The 21,107-nt window shown below is 42.1% G+C and overlaps 2 protein-coding genes across 4 annotated transcripts in view; one reads left to right on the top strand and one right to left on the bottom strand.

The window, feature by feature from the left end:
* LOC132870011 (receptor-type tyrosine-protein phosphatase eta-like) overlaps positions 1–21,107 on the bottom strand; it is a 245,813-nt gene that overhangs the window by 122,373 nt on the left and 102,333 nt on the right. The window lies entirely within an intron of this gene.
* Positions 13,541–19,735, top strand: LOC132881955 (protein NYNRIN-like). 3 transcript variants are annotated; one of them, XR_009654088.1, is made up of 2 exons: positions 13,541–13,938; positions 19,009–19,053. XR_009654088.1 is itself a non-coding variant. In XM_060915061.1 (2 exons), exons 1-2 carry the CDS (start codon positions 16,427–16,429, stop codon positions 19,130–19,132), a joined length of 1,263 nt encoding a protein of 420 aa, XP_060771044.1. In that variant the 5' UTR covers positions 16,415–16,426; the 3' UTR covers positions 19,133–19,735. The 3 variants fall into 3 exon arrangements, 2 of the variants coding, with proteins under 2 accessions (XP_060771044.1, XP_060771045.1); XM_060915061.1 differs by lacking the exon at positions 13,541–13,938 and adding an exon at positions 16,415–17,600 and having other exon boundaries at positions 19,044–19,735; XM_060915062.1 differs by lacking the exon at positions 13,541–13,938 and adding an exon at positions 16,415–17,600 and having other exon boundaries at positions 19,009–19,058.

Here is a 21,107-nt window from a genome sequence, read left to right as displayed (position 1 = left end):
TGTTTTTTTCTAACATTCAACTGTCCAGTGTTTTTTTAAAGAAGCCTTTATTTGTCACATGTACACTCAAGCACAATGGAATTCCTCCTCTGCATTTAACCCATCCGAAGCAGTGAACATACATATGCACACACAAGTGAGCAATGAGCATAAACACATACCCAGAGCAGTGGGCAGCTATACTAAAGCGCCTGGAGAGCAGTTGGGGGTTAGGTGCCTTGCTCAAGGGCACTTCAGCCATGATATAGAGGGAGGGGAAAGTGCTGTTCATTCACCCAACTCCCCTCACATTTTTCCTGCCGATCCTGGGTGTCAATGAGCCTGTGCACATTTTAGCCTCAGATTCCAGTTCTTGGCTGACATGGGTGGAACCCAATGTGGTCTTATGCTGTTGTACCCTTACTACGTACCTCAAGGTTTAGTGTTCTGTGCATGCTGAAATGTTTTTCTGCTACCACCGTTGCAAAGAGCTTTTATTTCTATTATTATATCCTTCCTGGCAGCTCAAACCAATCTGGACAGTTTCCTCTGATCTCTCTCATCAACAAAGCATTTTCACCCCCAGAACAATCGCTCACTCAGTGTTTTTTTGTTTTTCATACCACTCTGTGTGAGGTTTAGAGACTGTTTGTGTGTGAAATTCCCAGAAGATCAACAGGTTACGAAATACTCAAACTAACCCTTCACTTACCAACATCCATGCCACAATCAAAGTCATAGAGATCACACTTTTTCTTCATTATGATGCTTGGTGTGAAGATTAACTGAAGCTTTTGACCTGTATCTGCATGATATTTTGGCACTGCTGACAAATTCTTTCTTTCATCAAATGAGAATACACGAGAATTCTCTGAAACATACTTGCGTAGACTAAAAGATCAACTCATTCTCCTTCTGTTATATTAGCTGCAGCAACAAACTATACACATATAGTAACCTGAACACAGCATGGAACTGCAGATACCATGCAATACTACCTGCTGAACCACCATACAATGCCAATATTAAATTACTTACGATATTCAGGCAATGTTTCTAACTTATGTCTTACTTGTGTATGCCGAAATGCAGCTGTAATTTCCTTCCGTTTTATTATCTGCAGCAACTGCAAACACTTTGAACATGTACTGCACTCCAGGAGTCAGATTAGTTATGTTAATCATGGAGCTTTCAGTAGTCCTATTGATTGTCGTACTGAAATTCACATATTGGATTACATAATGGGAAATGTGCCCCACTGCCTCAGTCCAATACAAAACTATAGAGGAGGTTGTAACATTAACCGTTGTGAGATTGCGAACAGTGTCAGGCTCTGTGAACGCAAAATGAGACCATTAGCATAAACATTGTTCAGAAATTTCTTTGTCATCAACTGAGAAGACAATTCTCTGAAACATTCTTGTATAGACTGAAAGATCAACTAGTTCTCCTTCTGTTATATTATCTGCAGCAACAGCAGATATCAGGACGGTGTAACTGACTCCAGGATTGAGATTAGAAATGTTAAAGAAAGTGTTTGGGGTTGTTGTAATCAAAGTGATGCCGTCATTGCTCCACTGTACTTTAAAGAAAGATCTTTCTCCGATTGGTTCAGTCCAGTTCAGAAACAATGAGTTTGTTGTAATTTCAGTCACACTGAGGTCCCTTGCAACATCAGGTTCTGTGAGTACAGGTTAGATGCCATTGTGTCAGAAAACAACAAACATTGAGATGAAAATAACAGCTTTAAAAAAATGATGCAATCGGCCTTCTTTGGGAAGCACTTTATCCCGGACAGGTTTGTGTAGGATCCAAAGACTGTTGGGGGGGCAGGTACAAGATGGGATACGCTCTAGATTGGATGACAGTCAATTGTAGGACACCGTTCACACAGGCATTTACACACAAGGGCAATTCAGATTAGTCACTCAAACTACCAGCATGTTTTTTGGACATTGGAACAAACAGGCAAACCTGGAAATAACCATGCAGATACTTGGAAAACATTTGTATAAACTCGACACATATAGTAACCTGAACACAGCATGGAACTGCAGATACCATGCAATACTACCTGCTGAACCACCATACAATGCCAATATTAAATTACTTACTATATTCAGGCAATGATTCTAACTTATGTCTTACTTGTGTATGCCGAAATGCAGCTGTATTTTCCTTCTGTTTTATTATCTGCAGCAACTGCAAACACTTTGAACATGTACTGCACTCCCGGAGTCAGATTAGTTATGTTAATCATGGGGCTTTCAGGAGTCCTATTGACTGTCGTACTGAAATTCGCATATTGGATTACATAACGGGAGATGTGCCCCACTGCCTCAGTCCAGTACAGAACTATAGAGGAGGTTGTAACATTAACTGTTGTGAGACTGTGAACAGTGTCAGGTTCTGTGAAGGCAAAAGAAGACCATTAGCCTAAACATTGTTCAGAAATTTCTGTGTCATCAATTGAGAATTCAATTCTCTGAAACATACTTGTATAGACTGAAAGATCAACTAGTTCTCCTTCTGTTATATTATCTGCAGCAACAGCAGATATCCGGACGGTGTAACTGACTCCAGGATTGAGATTAGAAATGTTAAAGAAAGTGTTTGGGGTTGTTGAATTCAAAGTGATGTCGTCATTGCTCCACTGTACTTTAAAGAAAGATCTTTCTCCTATTGGTTCAGTCCAGTTCAGAAACAATGAGTTTGTTGTAATTTCAGTCACACTGAGGTCCCTTGCAACATCAGGTTCTGTGAGTACAGGTTAGATGCCATTGTGTCAGAAAACGACAAACATCTACATGAAAACAACGGCTTAAAAAAATTATGCAATCGGCCTTCTTTGGGAAGCACTTTATCCCGGACAGGTTTGTGTAGGATCCAAAGACTATTGGGGGGGTCAGGTACACAAGATGGGATACGCTCTAGATTGGATGACAGTCAATTGTAGGACACCGTTCACACAGGCATTTACACACGGGGCAATTCAGATTAGTCGCTCAACCTACCAGCATGTTTTTTGGACATTGGAACAAACAGGCAAACCTGGAAATAACCATGCAGATAATTGGAAAACATTTGTATGGCTGGCTTGTTCTCCTTGGCTGATTGTTGTTACTTCAACAAAATATTACACTAGGTGTTATTCTTTCACTTGTACATTTGACACTAGAACTTTCTTATGTAGAAGTTCAGCACTTCTTGTACCTGAAAGTTGCATTTATTGTACATTGCTCTGGATAAGAATGTCTGTTAAATGCCATGTAATGTAAATGTAATGTAACACAGCATGGAACTGTAGACACCATGCAATACTACCTGCTCAACCACCATATAGTCCCAGTATGAAATTACTTACGATATTCAGGCAATGTTTCTAACTTATGTCTTACTTGTGTATGCCGAAATGCAGCTGTAAATTCCTTCTGTTTTATTATCTGCAGCAACTGCAAACACTTTGAACATGTACTGCACTCCTGGAGCCAGATTAGTTATGTTAATCATGAGGCTTTCGGTAGTCTCATTGATTGTCGTACTGAAATTTGCATATTGGATTACATAATGGGAGATGTGCCCCACTGCCTCAGTACAGTACAGAACTATAGAGAAGGTTGTAACATTAACCGTTGTGAGATTGCGAACAGTGTCAGGCTCTGTGAACGCAAAAGAAGACCATTAGCATAAACATGGTTCAGGAATTTCTGTGTCATCAATTGAGAAGACAATTCTCTGAAACATACTTGTATAGACTGAAAGATCAACTAGTTCTCCTTCTGTTATATTATCTGCAGCAACAGCAGATATCCGGACGGTGTAACTGACTCCAGGATTGAGATTAGAAATGTTAAAGAAAGTGTTTGAGGTTGTTGAATTCAAAGTGATGCTGTCATTGCTCCACTGTACTTTAAAGAAAGATCTTTCTCCTCTTGGTTCAGTCCAGTTCAGAAACAATGAGTTTGTTGTAATTTCAGTCACACTGAGGTCCCTTGCAACATCAGGTTCTGTGAGTACAGGTTAGATGCCATTGTGTCAGAAAACAACAAACATTGAGATGAAAATAACAGCTTAAAAAAATGATGCAATCGGCCTTCTTTGGGAAGCACTTTATCCCAGACAGGTTTGTGTAGGATCCAAAGACTACGGAGGGTATGGACAGGTACAAGATGGGATACGCTCTAGATTGGATGACAGTCAATTGTAGGACACCGTTCACACAGGCATTTACACACAAGGGCAATTCAGATTAGTCACTCAAACTACCAGCATGTTTTTTGGACATTGGAACAAACAGGCAAACCTGGAAATAACCATGCAGATACTTGGAAAACATTTGTATAAACTCTACACATATAGTAACCTGAACACAGCATGGAACTGCAGATACCATGCAATACTACCTGCTGAACCACCATACAATGCCAATATGAAATTACTTACTATATTCAGGCAATGATTCTAACTTATGTCTTACTTGTGTATGCCGAAATGCAGCTGTAATTTCCTTCTGTTTTATTATCTGCAGCAACTGCAAACACTTTGAACATGTACTGCACTCCCGGAGCCAGATTAGTTATGTTAATCATGAGGCTTTCGGTAGTCTCCTTGATTGTCGTACTGAAATTTGCATATTGGATTACATAATGGGAGATGTACCCCACTGCCTCAGTCCAGTACAGAACTATAGAGGTGGTTGTAACATTAACCGTTGTGAGATTGCGAACAGTGTCAGGCTCTGTGAACGCAAAAGAAGACCATTAGCATAAACATGGTTCAGGAATTTCTTTGTCATCAATTGAGAAGACAATTCTCTGAAACATACTTGTATAGACTGAAAGATCAACTAGTTCTCCTTCTGTTCCCTTAGCAAAAAGTAGTATACTTAAAGTTCATTTTATTAAGTATGCTTCAGTATGAGTATAAGTATAGCAAGTATACTACAGACCATGTACTTTTAGTGTACTAGAAAGTATACAAATTTAATACTTTTTCGGACTAAATTGGAACATTTCACGTTTATAAAAGTATACTTTAAAGTTCATTTTAAGTTTGCAAAAGTACACTTTAAAGTATACAACAAGTACACTCATCTATATACTATCAATGAACTTGGTATATCCCTCTTGCATGCTTAAAGTATACCACAAGTACACTTATCGAAATACTTCTTTTTTTGGGCTTTTTTCAACTTTAATGGATAGGACAGTGTAGAGACAGGAAAAGAGCAGGATCAGTAAATTACTTTGGGTTGGAATCGAACCCAGGTCCCCAGATTTATGGTATGGTGCTTTAGTTGACTGAGCCACAACACCCCTTAGTTACATACTTCAAGTCCCTATTTTTAGTTTATTATTGTATACTTTAAGTATACTGTTATAAACGTTGGTTATTTCACTAGTTTACTTGTTATACTTTAAGTTTGCTTGGCATATTACTTGTAGCTTACTATTTATATACTGGAAATATACTCCTTAATGTATTCTTAAAGTTTACTCATACTGTATGTACACAAGAGTGTGATGCATTTACAAAATCACAAGACAGAATGTTGAAAACAAGTTTTATATATTTTCAAACATTTCAAAAATAAAGACCTATGAAATCAAGTCCTTCCTTACTGGAGAAATTGATCAATAAAGTCAAGTCAAAAGTTTTTCTGTTTTTGTGTATGATTTTAAGGTACATAAAGATAATGCAATTGAGCACACATACTATATACTGTAAAGTTTTAAACTCCAGCATTATATTAATATATAAATTAAATGTTAAGCATGAGTCAATGACTTGACCTTATTATGCACTTGGAGCAAGATATACTAAGTATTAGTACTTTGTGGCAGAAAAACGTGAAAAGTATACTAAAGTATACGTTTTGGTATTAAAGTATAAGTCTTAGTATTAATGTACTTAGTCTTAGACTTTTATTTATACTTTCCAGTATAAGCCAAGTATACTTCACTATACTATTCTTAAGTATATAAAATATAGTTTATAAAAAGTCAACTTCAAGTATACTTCTGCAGATTTAGTAAAAAAATAAGTATACTCATAGTACACTTGAATAAACTTCTTTTTGCTAAGGGTTAGATTATCTGCAGCAACAGCAGATATCCGGACGGTGTAACTGACTCCAGGATTGAGATTAGAAATGTTAAAGAAAGTGTTTGAGGTTGTTGAATTCAAAGTGATGCCGTCATTGCTCCACTGTACTTTAAAGAAAGATCTTTCTCCTATTGGTTCAGTCCAGTTCAGAAACAATGAGTTTGTTGTAATTTCAGTCACACTGAGGTCCCTTGCAACATCAGGTTCTGTGAGTACAGGTTAGATGCCATTGTGTCAGAAAATGACAAACATCTACATGAAAACAACGGCTTAAAAAAATTATGCAAACGCCCGTCTTTGGGAAGCACTTTATCCCGGACAGGTTTGTGTAGGATCCAAAGACTATTGGGGGGGGGGGGGGGGGGGGGTCAGGTACACAAGATGGGATACGCTCTAGATTGGATGACAGTCAATTGTAGGACACCGTTCACACGGGCATTTACACACAGGGGCAATTCAGATTAGTCGCTCAACCTACCAGCATGTTTTTTGGACATTGGAACAAACAGGCAAACCTGGAAATAACCATGCAGATACTTGGAAAACATTTGTAAAAACTCTACACATATAATAACCTGAACACAGCATGGAACTGCAGATACCATGCAATACTAACTGCTGAACCACCATACAATGCCAATATGAAATTACTTACTATATTCAGGCAATGATTCTAACTTATGTCTTACTTGTGTATGCCGAAATGCAGCTGTAATTTCCTTCCGTTTTATTATCTGCAGCAACTGCAAACACTTTGAACATGTACTGCACTCCAGGAGTCAGATTAGTTATGTTAATCATGGGTCTTTCAGTAGTCCTGTTGATTGTCGTACTGAAATTCGCATATTGGATTACATAATGGGAGATGTGCCCCACTGCCTCAGTCCAGTACAGAACTATAGAGGAGGTTGTAGAGGCTGTTGTGAGATTGCGAACAGTGTCAGGTTCTGTGAAGGCAAAAGAAGGCCATTAGCATAAACATTGTTCAGAAATTTCTGTGTCATCAATTGAGAAGACAATTCTCTGAAACATACTTGTATAGACTGAAAGATCAACTAGTTCTCCTTCTGTTATATTATCTGCAGCAACAGCAGATATCCGGACGGTGTAACTGACTCCAGGATTGAGATTAGAAATGTTAAAGAAAGTGTTTGGGGTTGTTGAATTCAAAGTGATGCCGTCATTGCTCCACTGTACTTTAAAGAAAGATCTTTCTCCTATTGGTTCAGTCCAGTTCAGAAACAATGAGTTTGGTGTAATTTCAATCACACTGAGGTCCCTTGCAACATCAGGTTCTGTGAGTACAGGTTAGATGCCATTGTGTCAGAAAACGACAAACATCTACATGAAAACAACGGCTTAAAAAAATTATGCAAACGCCCTTCTTTGTTAAGCACTTTATCCCGGACAGGTTTGTGTAGGATCCAAAGACTATTGGGGGGGGGGGGGGGGGGGGGGGGGGGGGTCAGGTACACAAGATGGGATACGCTCTAGATTGGATGACAGTCAATTGTAGGACACCGTTCACACAGGCATTTACACACAAGGGCAATTCAGATTAGTTACTCAAACTACCAGCATGTTTTTTGGACATTGGAACAAACAGGCAAACCTGGAAATAACCATGCAGATACTTGGAAAACAGTTGTATAAACTCCACACATATAGTAACCTGAACACAGCATGGAACTGCAGATACCATGCAATACTACCTGCTGAACCACCATACAATGCCAATATTAAATTACTTACTATATTCAGGCAATGATTCTAACTTATGTCTTACTTGTGTATGCCGAAATGCAGCTGTAATTTCCTTCTGTTTTATTATCTGCAGCAACTGCAAACACTTTGAACATGTACTGCACTCCAGGAGTCAGATTAGTTATGTTAATCATGGGGCTTTCAGTAGTCCTATTGATTGTCGTACTGAAATTCGCATATTGGATTACATAATGGGAGATGTGCCCCACTGCCTCAGTCCAGTACAGAACTATAGAGGAGGTTGTAACATTAACTGTTGTGAGACTGTGAACAGTGTCAGGTTCTGTAAAGGCAAAAGAAGACCATTAGCATAAAAATTGTTCAGAAATTTCTGTGTCATCAATTGAGAAGACAATTCTCTGAAACATACTTGTATAGACTGAAAGATCAACTAGTTCTCCTTCTGTTATATTATCTGCAGCAACAGCAGATATCCGGACGGTGTAACTGACTCCAGGATTGAGATTAGAAATGTTAAAGAAAGTGTTTGGGGTTGTTGAATTCAAAGTGATATCGTCATTGCTCCACTGTACTTTAAAGAAAGATCTTTCTCCTATTGGTTCAGTCCAGTTCAGAAACAATGAGTTTGTTGTAATTTCAGTCACACTGAGGCTACGTTTACACTAGACCGTATCTGTCTCGTTTTCTTCGCGGACGCACTGTCCGTTTACATTAACCCCCCTGAAAAAGCGGGGAAACGGGAATCCGCCAGCGTCCACGTATTCAATCTAGATCGTATCAGCTCCGGTGCTGTGTAAACATTCAGAATACGCGAATACGCTGTGCTGAGCTCTAGCTGGCGTCTCATTGGACAACGTCACTGTGACATCCACCTTCCTGATTCGCTGGCGTTGGTCATGTGACGCGACTGCTGAAAAACGGCGCAGACTTCCGCCTTGTATCACCTTTCATTAAAGAGTATAAAAGTATGAAAATACTGCAAATACTGATGCAAATACTGCCCATTGTGTAGTTATGATTGTCTTTAGGCTTGCCATCCTTCCACTTGCAAGTAATAAGTGATCTGCGCTGGGATCTCACACACAGCGGCTCAGTCCCGAATCGTGGCTTGTTCACTTCACTCACGCGCTGTGTGAGCTGCGCAGGGCCGGAGTGCGCACCCTCCAGAGGGCACTCGCTGTTCAGGGCGGAGTGATTTGGAGCGCAGGATGCCTGCGGAGCCGAGCGTATCCGCGTATTGGTGTTGCTGTGTGCACGGCTAACGGTTTTAGTGTCAACGCGAATCGTTTTAAGAACGTTAATCTGATGATCCGCTGATTCGACGTAATGTAAACGTAGCCTGAGGTCCCTTGCAACATCAGGTTCTGTGAGTACAGGTTAGATGCCATTGTGTCAGAAAACGACAAACATCTACATGAAAACAACGGCTTAAAAAAATTATGCAATCGGCCTTCTTTGGGAAGCACTTTATCCCGGACAGGTTTGTGTAGGATCCAAAGACTATTGGGGGGGTCAGGTACACAAGATGGGATACGCTCTAGATTGGATGACAGTCAATTGTAGGACACCGTTCACACAGGCATTTACACACGGGGCAATTCAGATTAGTCGCTCAACCTACCAGCATGTTTTTTGGACATTGGAACAAACAGGCAAACCTGGAAATAACCATGCAGATAATTGGAAAACATTTGTAGGGCTGGCTTGTTCTCCGTGGGTGATTGTTGTTACTTCAACAAAATATTACACTAGGTGTTATTCTTTCACTTGTACATTTGACACTAGAACTTTCTTATGTAGAAGTTCAGCACTTCTTGTACCTGAAAGTTGCATTTATTGTACATTGCTCTGGATAAGAATTTCTGTTAAATGCCATGTAATGTAAATGTAATGTAACACAGCATGGAACTGTAGACACCATGCAATACTACCTGCTCAACCACCATATAGTCCCAGTATGAAATTACTTACGATATTCAGGCAATGTTTCTAACTTATGTCTTACTTGTGTATGCCGAAATGCAGCTGTAAATTCCTTCTGTTTTATTATCTGCAGCAACTGCAAACACTTTGAACATGTACTGCACTCCCGGAGCCAGATTAGTTATGTTAATCATGAGGCTTTCGGTAGTCTCATTGATTGTCGTACTGAAATTTGCATATTGGATTACATAATGGGAGATGTGCCCCACTGCCTCAGTACAGTACAGAACTATAGAGAAGGTTGTAACATTAACCGTTGTGAGATTGCGAACAGTGTCAGGCTCTGTGAACGCAAAAGAAGACCATTAGCATAAACATGGTTCAGGAATTTCTTTGTCATCAATTGAGAAGACAATTCTCTGAAACATACTTGTATAGACTGAAAGATCAACTAGTTCTCCTTCTGTTATATTATCTGCAGCAACAGCAGATATCCGGACGGTGTAACTGACTCCAGGATTGAGATTAGAAATGTTAAAGAAAGTGTTTGAGGTTGTTGAATTCAAAGTGATGCTGTCATTGCTCCACTGTACTTTAAAGAAAGATCTTTCTCCTCTTGGTTCAGTCCAGTTCAGAAACAATGAGTTTGTTGTAATTTCAGTCACACTGAGGTCCCTTGCAACATCAGGTTCTGTGAGTACAGGTTAGATGCCATTGTGTCAGAAAACAACAAACATTGAGATGAAAATAACAGCTTAAAAAAATGATGCAATCGGCCTTCTTTGGGAAGCACTTTATCCCAGACAGGTTTGTGTAGGATCCAAAGACTATGGAGGGTATGGACAGGTACAAGATGGGATACGCTCTAGATTGGATGACAGTCAATTGTAGGACACCGTTCACACAGGCATTTACACACAAGGGCAATTCAGATTAGTCACTCAAACTACCAGCATGTTTTTTGGACATTGGAACAAACAGGCAAACCTGGAAATAACCATGCAGATACTTGGAAAACATTTGTATAAACTCTACACATATAGTAACCTGAACACAGCATGGAACTGCAGATACCATGCAATACTACCTGCTGAACCACCATACAATGCCAATATGAAATTACTTACTATATTCAGGCAATGATTCTAACTTATGTCTTACTTGTGTATGCCGAAATGCAGCTGTAATTTCCTTCTGTTTTATTATCTGCAGCAACTGCAAACACTTTGAACATGTACTGCACTCCCGGAGCCAGATTAGTTATGTTAATCATGAGGCTTTCGGTAGTCTCCTTGATTGTCGTACTGAAATTTGCATATTGGATTACATAATGGGAGATGTACCCCACTGCCTCAGTCCAGTACAGAACTATAGAGGTGGTTGTAACATTAACCGTTGTGAGATTGCGAACAGTGTCAGGCTCTGTGAACGCAAAAGAAGACCATTAGCATAAACATGGTTCAGGAATTTCTTTGTCATCAATTGAGAAGACAATTCTCTGAAACATACTTGTATAGACTGAAAGATCAACTAGTTCTCCTTCTGTTCCCTTAGCAAAAAGTAGTATACTTAAAGTTCATTTTATTAAGTATGCTTCAGTATGAGTATAAGTATAGCAAGTATACTACAGACCATGTACTTTTAGTGTACTAGAAAGTATACAAATTTAATACTTTTTCGGACTAAATTGGAACATTTCACGTTTATAAAAGTATACTTTAAAGTTCATTTTAAGTTTGCAAAAGTACACTTTAAAGTATACAACAAGTACACTCATCTATATACTATCAATGAACTTGGTATATCCCTCTTGCATGCTTAAAGTATACCACAAGTACACTTATCGAAATACTTCTTTTTTTGGGCTTTTTTCAACTTTAATGGATAGGACAGTGTAGAGACAGGAAAAGAGCAGGATCAGTAAATTACTTTGGGTTGGAATCGAACCCAGGTCCCCAGATTTATGGTATGGTGCTTTAGTTGACTGAGCCACAACACCCCTTATTTACATACTTCAAGTCCCTATTTTTAGTTTATTATTGTATACTTTAAGTATACTGTTATAAACGTTGGTTATTTCACTAGTTTACTTGTTATACTTTAAGTTTGCTTGGCATATTACTTGTAGCTTACTATTTATATACTGGAAATATACTCCTTAATGTATTCTTAAAGTTTACTCATACTGTATGTACACAAGAGTGTGATGCATTTACAAAATCACAAGACAGAATGTTGAAAACAAGTTTGATATATTTTCAAACATTTCAAAAATAAAGACCTATGAAATCAAGTCCTTCCTTACTGGAGAAATTGATCAATAAAGTCAAGTCAAAAGTTTTTCTGTTTTTGTGTATGATTTTAAGGTACATAAAGATAATGCAATTGAGGACACATACTATATACTGTAAAGTTTTAAACTCCAGCATTATATTATATTAATATATAAATTAAATGTTAAGCATGAGTCAATGACTTGACCTTATTATGCACTTGGAGCAAGATATACTAAGTATTAGTACTTTGTGGCAGAAAAACGTGAAAAGTATACTAAAGTATACGTTTTGGTATTAAAGTATAAGTCTTAGTATTAATGTACTTAGTCTTAGACTTTTATTTATACTTTTCAGTATAAGCCAAGTATACTTCACTATACTATTCTTAAGTATATAAAATATAGTTTATAAAAAGTCAACTTCAAGTATACTTCTGCAGATTTAGTAAAAAAATAAGTATACTCATAGTACACTTGAATAAACTTCTTTTTGCTAAGGGTTAGATTATCTGCAGCAACAGCAGATATCCGGACGGTGTAACTGACTCCAGGATTGAGATTAGAAATGTTAAAGAAAGTGTTTGGGGTTGTTGAATTCAAACTGATGCCGTCATTGCTCCACTGTACTTTAAAGAAAGATCTTTCTCCTATTGGTTCAGTCCAGTTCAGAAACAATGAGTTTGGTGTAATTTCAATCACACTGAGGTCCCTTGCAACATCAGGTTCTGTGAGTACAGGTTAGATGCCATTGTGTCAGAAAACGACAAACATCTACATGAAAACAACGGCTTAAAAAAATTATGCAAACGCCCTTCTTTGGGAAGCACTTTATCCCGGACAGGTTTGTGTAGGATCCAAAGACTATTGGGGGGGGGTCAGGTACACAAGATGGGATACGCTCTAGATTGGATGACAGTCAATTGTAGGACACCGTTCACACAGGCATTTACACACAAGGGCAATTCAGATTAGTCACTCAAACTACCAGCATGTTTTTTGGACATTGGAACAAACAGGCAAACCTGGAAATAACCATGCAGATACTTGGAAAACATTTGTATAAACTCTACACATATAGTAACCTGAACACAGCATGGAACTGCAGATACCATGCAATACTACCTGCTGAACCACCATACAATGCCAATATGAAATTACTTACTATATTCAGGCAATGATTCTAACTTATGTCTTACTTGTGTATGCCGAAATGCAGCTGTAATTTCCTTCTGTTTTATTATCTGCAGCAACTGCAAACACTTTGAACATGTACTGCACTCCAGGAGTCAGATTAGTTATGTTAATCATGGGGCTTTCAGTAGTCCAATTGATTGTCGTACTGAAATTTGCATATTGTATTACATAATGGGAGATGTGCCCCACTGCCTCAGTCCAGTACAGAACTATAGAGAAGGTTGTAACATTAACTGTTGTGAGATTGCAAACAGTGTCAGGTTCTGTGAAGGCAAAAGAAGACCATTAGCATAAACATTGTAAGATTGTGTGTGTTCTCGTGCATAGCTGTCCTGAGCTTTATGACCCTTTCACACCCTGGTAAACGTGCATAATCGCGAGAGCACACTCTTTTATTTTCTCTGTACCTTCTAGTTTCGCTGAAACCACATTCCTGGTTCCTCCTGTTCTAGGGGGTGTATGGTCTGCTCTTTCATGTATAACAAAAGCGACTCCTTATCTGGCGAGTTTCACCTTGTGCCCCCGAGCCCCTTACTTATCTTGTCACGCAAGCTTCTGATGTATATAAACCCTGCTCTTTCTGTGTATCACTGAGCAGTGCATGAATAAACCAGATTGATTTCATTCGTGTGGTTTGTTTTTGCCCTGCTCCAGAGCGCTCTTATGTCGACGCATCTGAACTAGGACAGACGCAGGTTCTAACAATTTGGTGACCTCGACGTGATACTCTCAATCAGGTAAGACATGTTTGATTGACTACCTGGTTGGCAGTAGTTTCGACTTTGTTTTCCCTGGTTCGAGTCCAGGAAGAGCGCGCTATACAAATTTACGACACATCTCCGTCTGTTCCTCTTCAGATCCGTCTGTTGTCATTGTACGATGGGAAACTCGTTCCCTAAACCTGCGCCAGGGGAAACCCCGGCCGAGTGGATGACTAGGTGCGGTTTCGCTTATCATGTTTCTCCTTGGCTCGATAATTTGGCAGGTTGGACCGAGGCCAACCCTCAAATTCCTTCATATCCTCGCCAAGGTACTTTCGATCCTGGTTATCTTGCATCGGCCTATCGCATGATTTATGAGGGATTAGGGGACCCCGGCTGGGATCGCCCGTATATGCGGGATGGATATGCCAAATGGTATGATATGAAGAAGATTTGGGATAATTTTAAACAGGCTTATACTCCCCGTTCAGTCCTGAAATCCATCCCGAAGCCTCGGGCTGCACCCGTCACCAAGGAAACGGAGGAGGCGGCGCTAGGAAAATCCAAATCTCATTCTGCTCCTCCAGCCTCGTTAGATAGTAAACCTCCACCTTATAGTAAGACCGGAAAAATTACTGGTAAATCGCCGTCAGCTGCAAAAACGATTCCTAAAATATATCTCGTAATTGTCAGCTTACGGGAGCTGATTACCGGTTTATTCTGCAAAATAAATTAGGAGGCGCATATGATGAGACAGCCCTGTTAGAAAACGTTCAGGTTCTCGCCCCCGTCAATGATCAAGCTGAAAATATTAAGGAAGAGTATGAAGGGGATGACGGTCGCCCGCGTCGGCGCACCGTGACTACCTTCTTTTGGAAAGACACGCCGGACGCGCTGCAGTAGCTTCGCGAGCAGTTGACGCGATACCTGCTCGCCTTAAAACAAGCAAATAGAGACCTGTCACAGGTCACTAACTGCAAACAGGAGCGTTCTGAGCTGACGTCGGCTTTCTGGAAGCGCTTTGGGGAAGTTTGGCAACATTTGGGAGGTCTTGAACTCAATTTGGCAAACCCGAACCCAATGTTCTTGTCCACCTTTTTGTCTAATTGTCGCCCCGAAATACAGAGCGTTTTAAAACATCACTGGAGTGACCGGAATAATCTGGTCCTCCGCCAGGCCGGGGAGCGGGTACGCACGCTGGAGAGCGATGGTCTTTTAGACTGTAAAACGAATAAAGCATGTTTATCCGTCGTGCCGGGCGGACGAGCGGAGGGACGACAGGAGAGGGGTCGCCGAACGGGACCGCGCGGCGGGGGAGGGAGGAGAAATGGAAAGTGCCACTATTGTGAAAAAGAGGGGCACTGGATAAGAGAATGTCATGCGAAACAGCGAGATGAGCAGGAACGCGAGAAACCCGTCATGCGCGCCGGTTCAAGCCCCACAGGGCAGAGAGATCCTGCCCGCCCATAGGGCTGCCCTCAGAGCGATGAAACCCCGACCGTTGTTATGTTAAATCTTTCATTCAGCTCCCCCCTTAACGAAGATCTCCCTACTATTGTTTTATGCCTGGCAGGGACTGAATATCCTTTTTTTACTCGACACCGGGGCCACGATGTCTTCGGTGGGGAGGGAATATGCGGGTCCTTTATCTACACGGTCTGTAAGCTCTGTGGGAATAGAAGGGGTTCCTTTCCATTCCAGTTGCACGCCCCCCCTTTCTGTTACTTGTGCCCTTGATCCTTTACTGAAGTTTTCTCACTCCTTTGTTTGCATGCCTGATTGCCCTTTTAACCTGCTTGGACGGGACCTCATGAGCCTCCTAGGGCTCTCTATTTACGCACCAGACGAAACCTCGTCGGCTGCTCTTGCCCTCACCTCTCTTTCTCTCCCCCATAACCTTCTCAATGCTGCTTGTGCCGTTACCTGCCTCACACCCTCTCTTTCTGATCTCCCAGCTTCTCTTTGGGCGGAACATAAGGACGAGGTGGGCTTTGTTAACTGTACCCCTTACGAGGCGGTCATTAAACACTCTTCGCCAGTATATGTAAAACAGTACCCCCTTTCCCCAGCTAAACTGTCTGGCATTGATGATGTTCTGTGTTCTCTCCTAGAGCAAGGTGTGGTCGTTCCCTGTGTTAGCCCTTATAACACCCCAGTGAATCCGGTGCAGAAGCCCAACGGCACGTGGCGTTTCACCCAGGACTTGCGTAAGATTAATGAGTTAATTATCCCAGTCGCCCCATTAGTTCCAGACGTTCCCTCTCTTATGGCCTCGATTCCGTGTGAACATGCTTTTTTCTCTGTAATTGATCTCTGTTCTGCCTTTTTCAGCGTCCCTGTGGGCCACGACACACAGCCCCTGTTCGCTTTTACGCACAGGGGAAAGCAGTACACCTGGACTAGGTTACCCCAAGGGTATGTTGATTCTCCTGCGGTTTTTACAGCCGTAGTGAGGGACGCCTTGGCCGATTTGTGCCTCCCCTCGGGCTCCTCCGTGCTCCAGTATGCGGATGATCTTCTGGTAATGGCGGAGGATAAGGACATTTGCGCTACAGCTACACTCGCTCTCCTCTCTCTTCTGGCGCAAGAAGGTTTCAAGGTCTCACGAACTAAGCTTCAGTTCTGCCTCCCCACTGTTCGATATCTGGGTCACGATCTCTCCCAGGGCTCCCGCAGGCTCAGCCCCGAGCGTGTGCAGGTCATCCTAGACACTCAGGTGCCTGCCACCAAACACGCCCTCATGGCTTTTCTGGGACTTATCAATTACTGCCGCCAGTGGATTCCTGACTGTTCCACCTATGACAAGTGTCTGCGCTCTGCAATTCTGCACTCGGACCCTTTGACTCAGCCCCTGGTGTGGTCTGATGAGATGCTGACGGCCTTCAGGGCCTTGAAACAGGCTTTATGCTCGGCCCCTGCTCTCGGACTTCCGAATTACCGTTTGCCGTTTCATTTATATGTGTGCAACCAGCAGGGAACTGCGTCTGGGGTTTTGGCGCAGGAGCGCGGGGGGGGTATGCGGCCTTGTGCGTTCCTCTCTAAAACTCTTGATTCTGTGGCACAGGGTCTCCCTGCTTGCCTCAGGGCGGTGGCTGCATGTGCTGTCATGGTCACGGACGCTGAACGGCTGGTTTTATCTCACCCGCTCGTTCTCCACACCTCACATGATGTAGTGCACGTTTTAAAGAACCTCAGTACCCAGCATTTATCTGCGCAGCGTCGCTCTGGATACGAGTCTATTCTTTTGGCCACCGAAAACCTTACTGTTAAGCCCTCCTCCTCCTTTGATTCTCTCGCACACGCGCTTCAGCGCCTCCTCAATTCACAGGATGATTCTCTTCCTTCTGAAACACACGACTGCATTTCTAGCATTCTTTTCGAGACAAGTATCCGCCCCGACTTACGCTCCACCCCGTTACTTTCAGGTGATTCGCTGTTTGTGGACGGCTCGTGCTCACGCCCCTCTGACGGCGTTTTCGTGTGTGGTTATTCTGTGTGCCGCCTTCCTGATGAAACTGTTGAAGCTTTTTCTCTTCCTTTCTCCTCGGCTCAGGCTGCCGAACTATACGCTCTAACCCGTGCATGTGTTATTGCCCAGGACACAGACGTCACTATCTACACTGATTCACGCTACGCTTTCGGCGTTGCTCATGACTTTGGTCGGATTTGGGCTTCGCGTGGGTTCACCACTGCAGACGGTAAGCCCATTTCTCATTCTTCGCTTGTTACTGATCTTATTACAGCGTGTCTTCTCCCGCGCTCTTTAGCCATTGTTAAGACTCGTGCTCATTGTATTGGGGACTCTTTTGAGATCAGGGGAAACTCTCTCGCCGATCGCATTGCCAAAGCCGCGGCTGCCTCCGGTGTTTTTCCGCCTTCGCTTACTCTCTCCCTGGTCTCATCCAGCCGTATGATTAGTGCCGTTCTTCCAGACATTGACTTGATCTCCCTCCAGGCCTCCGCTTCGGCCTCAGACAACCATTTCTGGGACTCATGCGGCGCGCAGCCGTCTGACGGCGTTCGGATCGATGCTCAGGGCCGCCTTTGTTTGCCTAGACATTGTACTCCATTTCTCGTCCGCGAGTTTCATGGTCCCACTCACCGCGGCCGAAGAGGGGTAGTGGAGGATCTATCCAAAACATTTTGTATTGACAAAATACACACTGATGTACATCACATTCTGGACAGGTGTTTAACGTGCGCACAGAATAATCCATCTAAACCAGGCGCGGTACATCAGCACATTCCTTTACCAGACACGCCGTTCCAAGAATGGCAGATTGACTTCACTCACATGCCAAAGCAGGGCCCCTTTAAGTATCTCTTGGTCATGGTCGACAAATTTTCACGATGGGTGGAGGCTTTCCCTTGCGGGAAAGAAGACGCTCGCACGGCGGTAAACAAATTGACGCAAGAAATCATTCCGCGTTATGGTCTCCCGGTAGGGATAGACTCTGACAAAGGTACGCCGTTCACCTCTAAGGTGACCCAAGAACTATGTAAGGACCTAAAAATCCATTGGCGTTTCCACATCCCGTACCATCCGCAGTCCTCCGGCATTGTGGAGCGCGCAAACAGAACAATCAAGGGTAAGCTGCGTAAAGCCATGCAAGAAGCTGGTACTAAAAATTGGGTACAAGTTTTGCCTTTAGTTCTCGCTGACATGCGAATGACCGCTCAAGTGGCCCTCGACAACCTGTCTCCGTACGAGCTCGTGATGGGCCGGCCTTTTCCTACACCCTGGCGCAGAGGTATGCAGGCTATAGGAACGAGTGATCTTGATGTACATCTCAGTGAGTACGCCGTGGGTCTCATGCGGGTGTTGGATGAGTACTGGACGAGACTAAATTCCAAAAAGCCTCCCATTCCTGAGGCACCCACTCACCCCTTTGAGGTAGGGGATAAAGTGTTGGTAAAGAAATTCGCTAAATTAGGCACTCCTCTAGAGGAACCACCCTACAGTGAACCCACGGATGTGCTCGCTGTAACTCGAACGGCTGTACTAACTGACCTTTTTCCACAGTGGATTCATGCCAGTCGAATAAAGAAGGCTCCAATGTAATAGAAATCTATATTGTTGATGCTTAACAGGTTTTTGTGTTTCAGAAAGTTGCTGTGACAATAGCTGACGGCCTTTTCAGGGATCCCCTTTCCAGCATCCGGAGTGATCCGGTTTCGGCTGATCTACAAAGAGGGGATGGTCGGTGCGTCCCGCAGACTTCTGAACTGAGGAATCTGGAAGACACGTGAGCCTGGGCTACCTTCAACTATCTACATCCTGTGGACACAGAAAGAACAAAGTCAGTGACCAGTATGACTTTCCTTCTGGTATTGGTCTTAGCGCTTGGAGCAGGGAATCCCGCTCAAGCCAGCCACGAGGACAACGTTTTTTGGCGATTTGCCAATTGGACTGCTAAACAACATACTAATCAGTCTTGTTATGTCTGTCAATACGTTAGAGTCTAAACTGTAGTTATACTCTGTAAACAAAGTATAAAAGAGGGGATTGTAAGATTGTGTGTGTTCTCGTGCATAGCTGTCCTGAGCTTTATGACCCTTTCACACCCTGGTAAACGTGCATAATCGCGAGAGCACACTCTTTTATTTTCTCTGTACCTTCTAGTTTCGCTGAAACCACATTCCTGGTTCCTCCTGTTCTAGGGGGTGTATGGTCTGCTCTTTCATGTATAACAAAAGCGACTCCTTATCTGGCGAGTTTCACCTTGTGCCCCCGAGCCCCTTACTTATCTTGTCACGCAAGCTTCTGATGTATATAAACCCTGCTCTTTCTGTGTATCACTGAGCAGTGCATGAATAAACCAGATTGATTTCATTCGTGTGGTTTGTTTTTGCCCTGCTCCAGAGCGCTCTTATGTCGACGCATCTGAACTAGGACAGACGCAGGTTCTAACAAACATTGTTCAGAAATTTCTGTGTCATCAATTGAGAAGACAATTCTCTGAAACATACTTGTATAGACTGAAAGATCAACTAGTTCTCCTTCTGTTATATTATCTGCAGCAACAGCAGATATCCGGACGGTGTAACTGACTCCAGGATTGAGATTAGAAATGTTAAAGAAAGTGTTTGGGGTTGTTGAATTCAAAGTGATGCCATCATTGCTCCACTGTACTTTAAAGAAAGATCTTTCTCCTATTGGTTCAGTCCAGTTCAGAAACAATGAGTTTGTTGTAATTTCAGTCACACTGAGGTCCCTTGCAACATCAGGTTCTGTGAGTACAGGTTAGATGCCATTGTGTCAGAAAACGACAAACATCTACATGAAAACAACGGCTTAAAAAAATTATGCAATCGGCATTCTTTGGGAAGCACTTTATCCCGGACAGGTTTGTGTAGGATCCAAAGACTATTGGGGGGGTCAGGTACACTAGATGGGATACGCTCAAGATTGGATGACAGTCAATTGTAGGACACCGTTCACACAGGCATTTACACACAGGGGCAATTCAGATTAGTCGCTCAACCTTCCAGCATGTTTTTTGGACATTGGAACAAACAGGCAAACCTGGAAATAACCATGCAGATACTTGGAAAACATTTGTATGGCTGGCTTGTTCTCCTTGGCTGATTGTTGTTACTTCAACAGAATATTACACTAGGTGTTATTCTTTCACTTGTACATTTGACACTAGAACTTTCTTATGTAGAAGTTCAGCACTTCTTGTACCTGAAAGTTGCATTTATTGTACATTGCTCTGGATAAGAATGTCTGTTAAATGCCATGTAATGTAAATGTAATGTAATACAGCATGGAACTGTAGACACCATGCAATACTACCTGCTCAACCACCATATAGTCCCAGTATGAAATTACTTACGATATTCAGGCAATGTTTCTAACTTATGTCTTACTTGTGTATGCCGAAATGCAGCTGTAATTTCCTTCTGTTTTATTATCTGCAGCAACTGCAAACACTTTGAACATGTACTGCACTCCCGGAGCCAGATTAGTTATGTTAATCATGAGGCTTTCGGTAGTCTCATTGATTGTCGTACTGAAATTTGCATATTGGATTACATAATGGGAGATGTACCCCACTGCCTCAGTCCAGTACAGAACTATAGAGGAGGTTGTAACATTAACCGTTGTGAGATTGCGAACAGTGTCAGGCTCTGTGAACGCAAAAGAAGACCATTAGCATAAACATGGTTCAGGAATTTCTTTGTCATCAATTGAGAAGACA

Source organism: Neoarius graeffei, chromosome 2, assembly GCF_027579695.1.
Source record: "Neoarius graeffei isolate fNeoGra1 chromosome 2, fNeoGra1.pri, whole genome shotgun sequence".
NCBI lineage: Eukaryota > Metazoa > Chordata > Actinopteri > Siluriformes > Ariidae > Neoarius > Neoarius graeffei.
This window is presented reverse-complemented; position numbering and strand designations above follow the sequence as displayed.

Excerpts from the sequence above, each read along its gene's own strand:
- LOC132881955 (XM_060915061.1), top strand. The coding sequence starts at position 16,427 with ATGGCGGAGGATAAGGACATTTGCGCTACAGCTACACTCGCTCTCCTC. Across the intron at positions 17,601-19,043 it reads TGGGTTCACCACTGCAGACG|GGATCCCCTTTCCAGCATCC; the intron begins GTAAGCCCATTT and ends CGGCCTTTTCAG.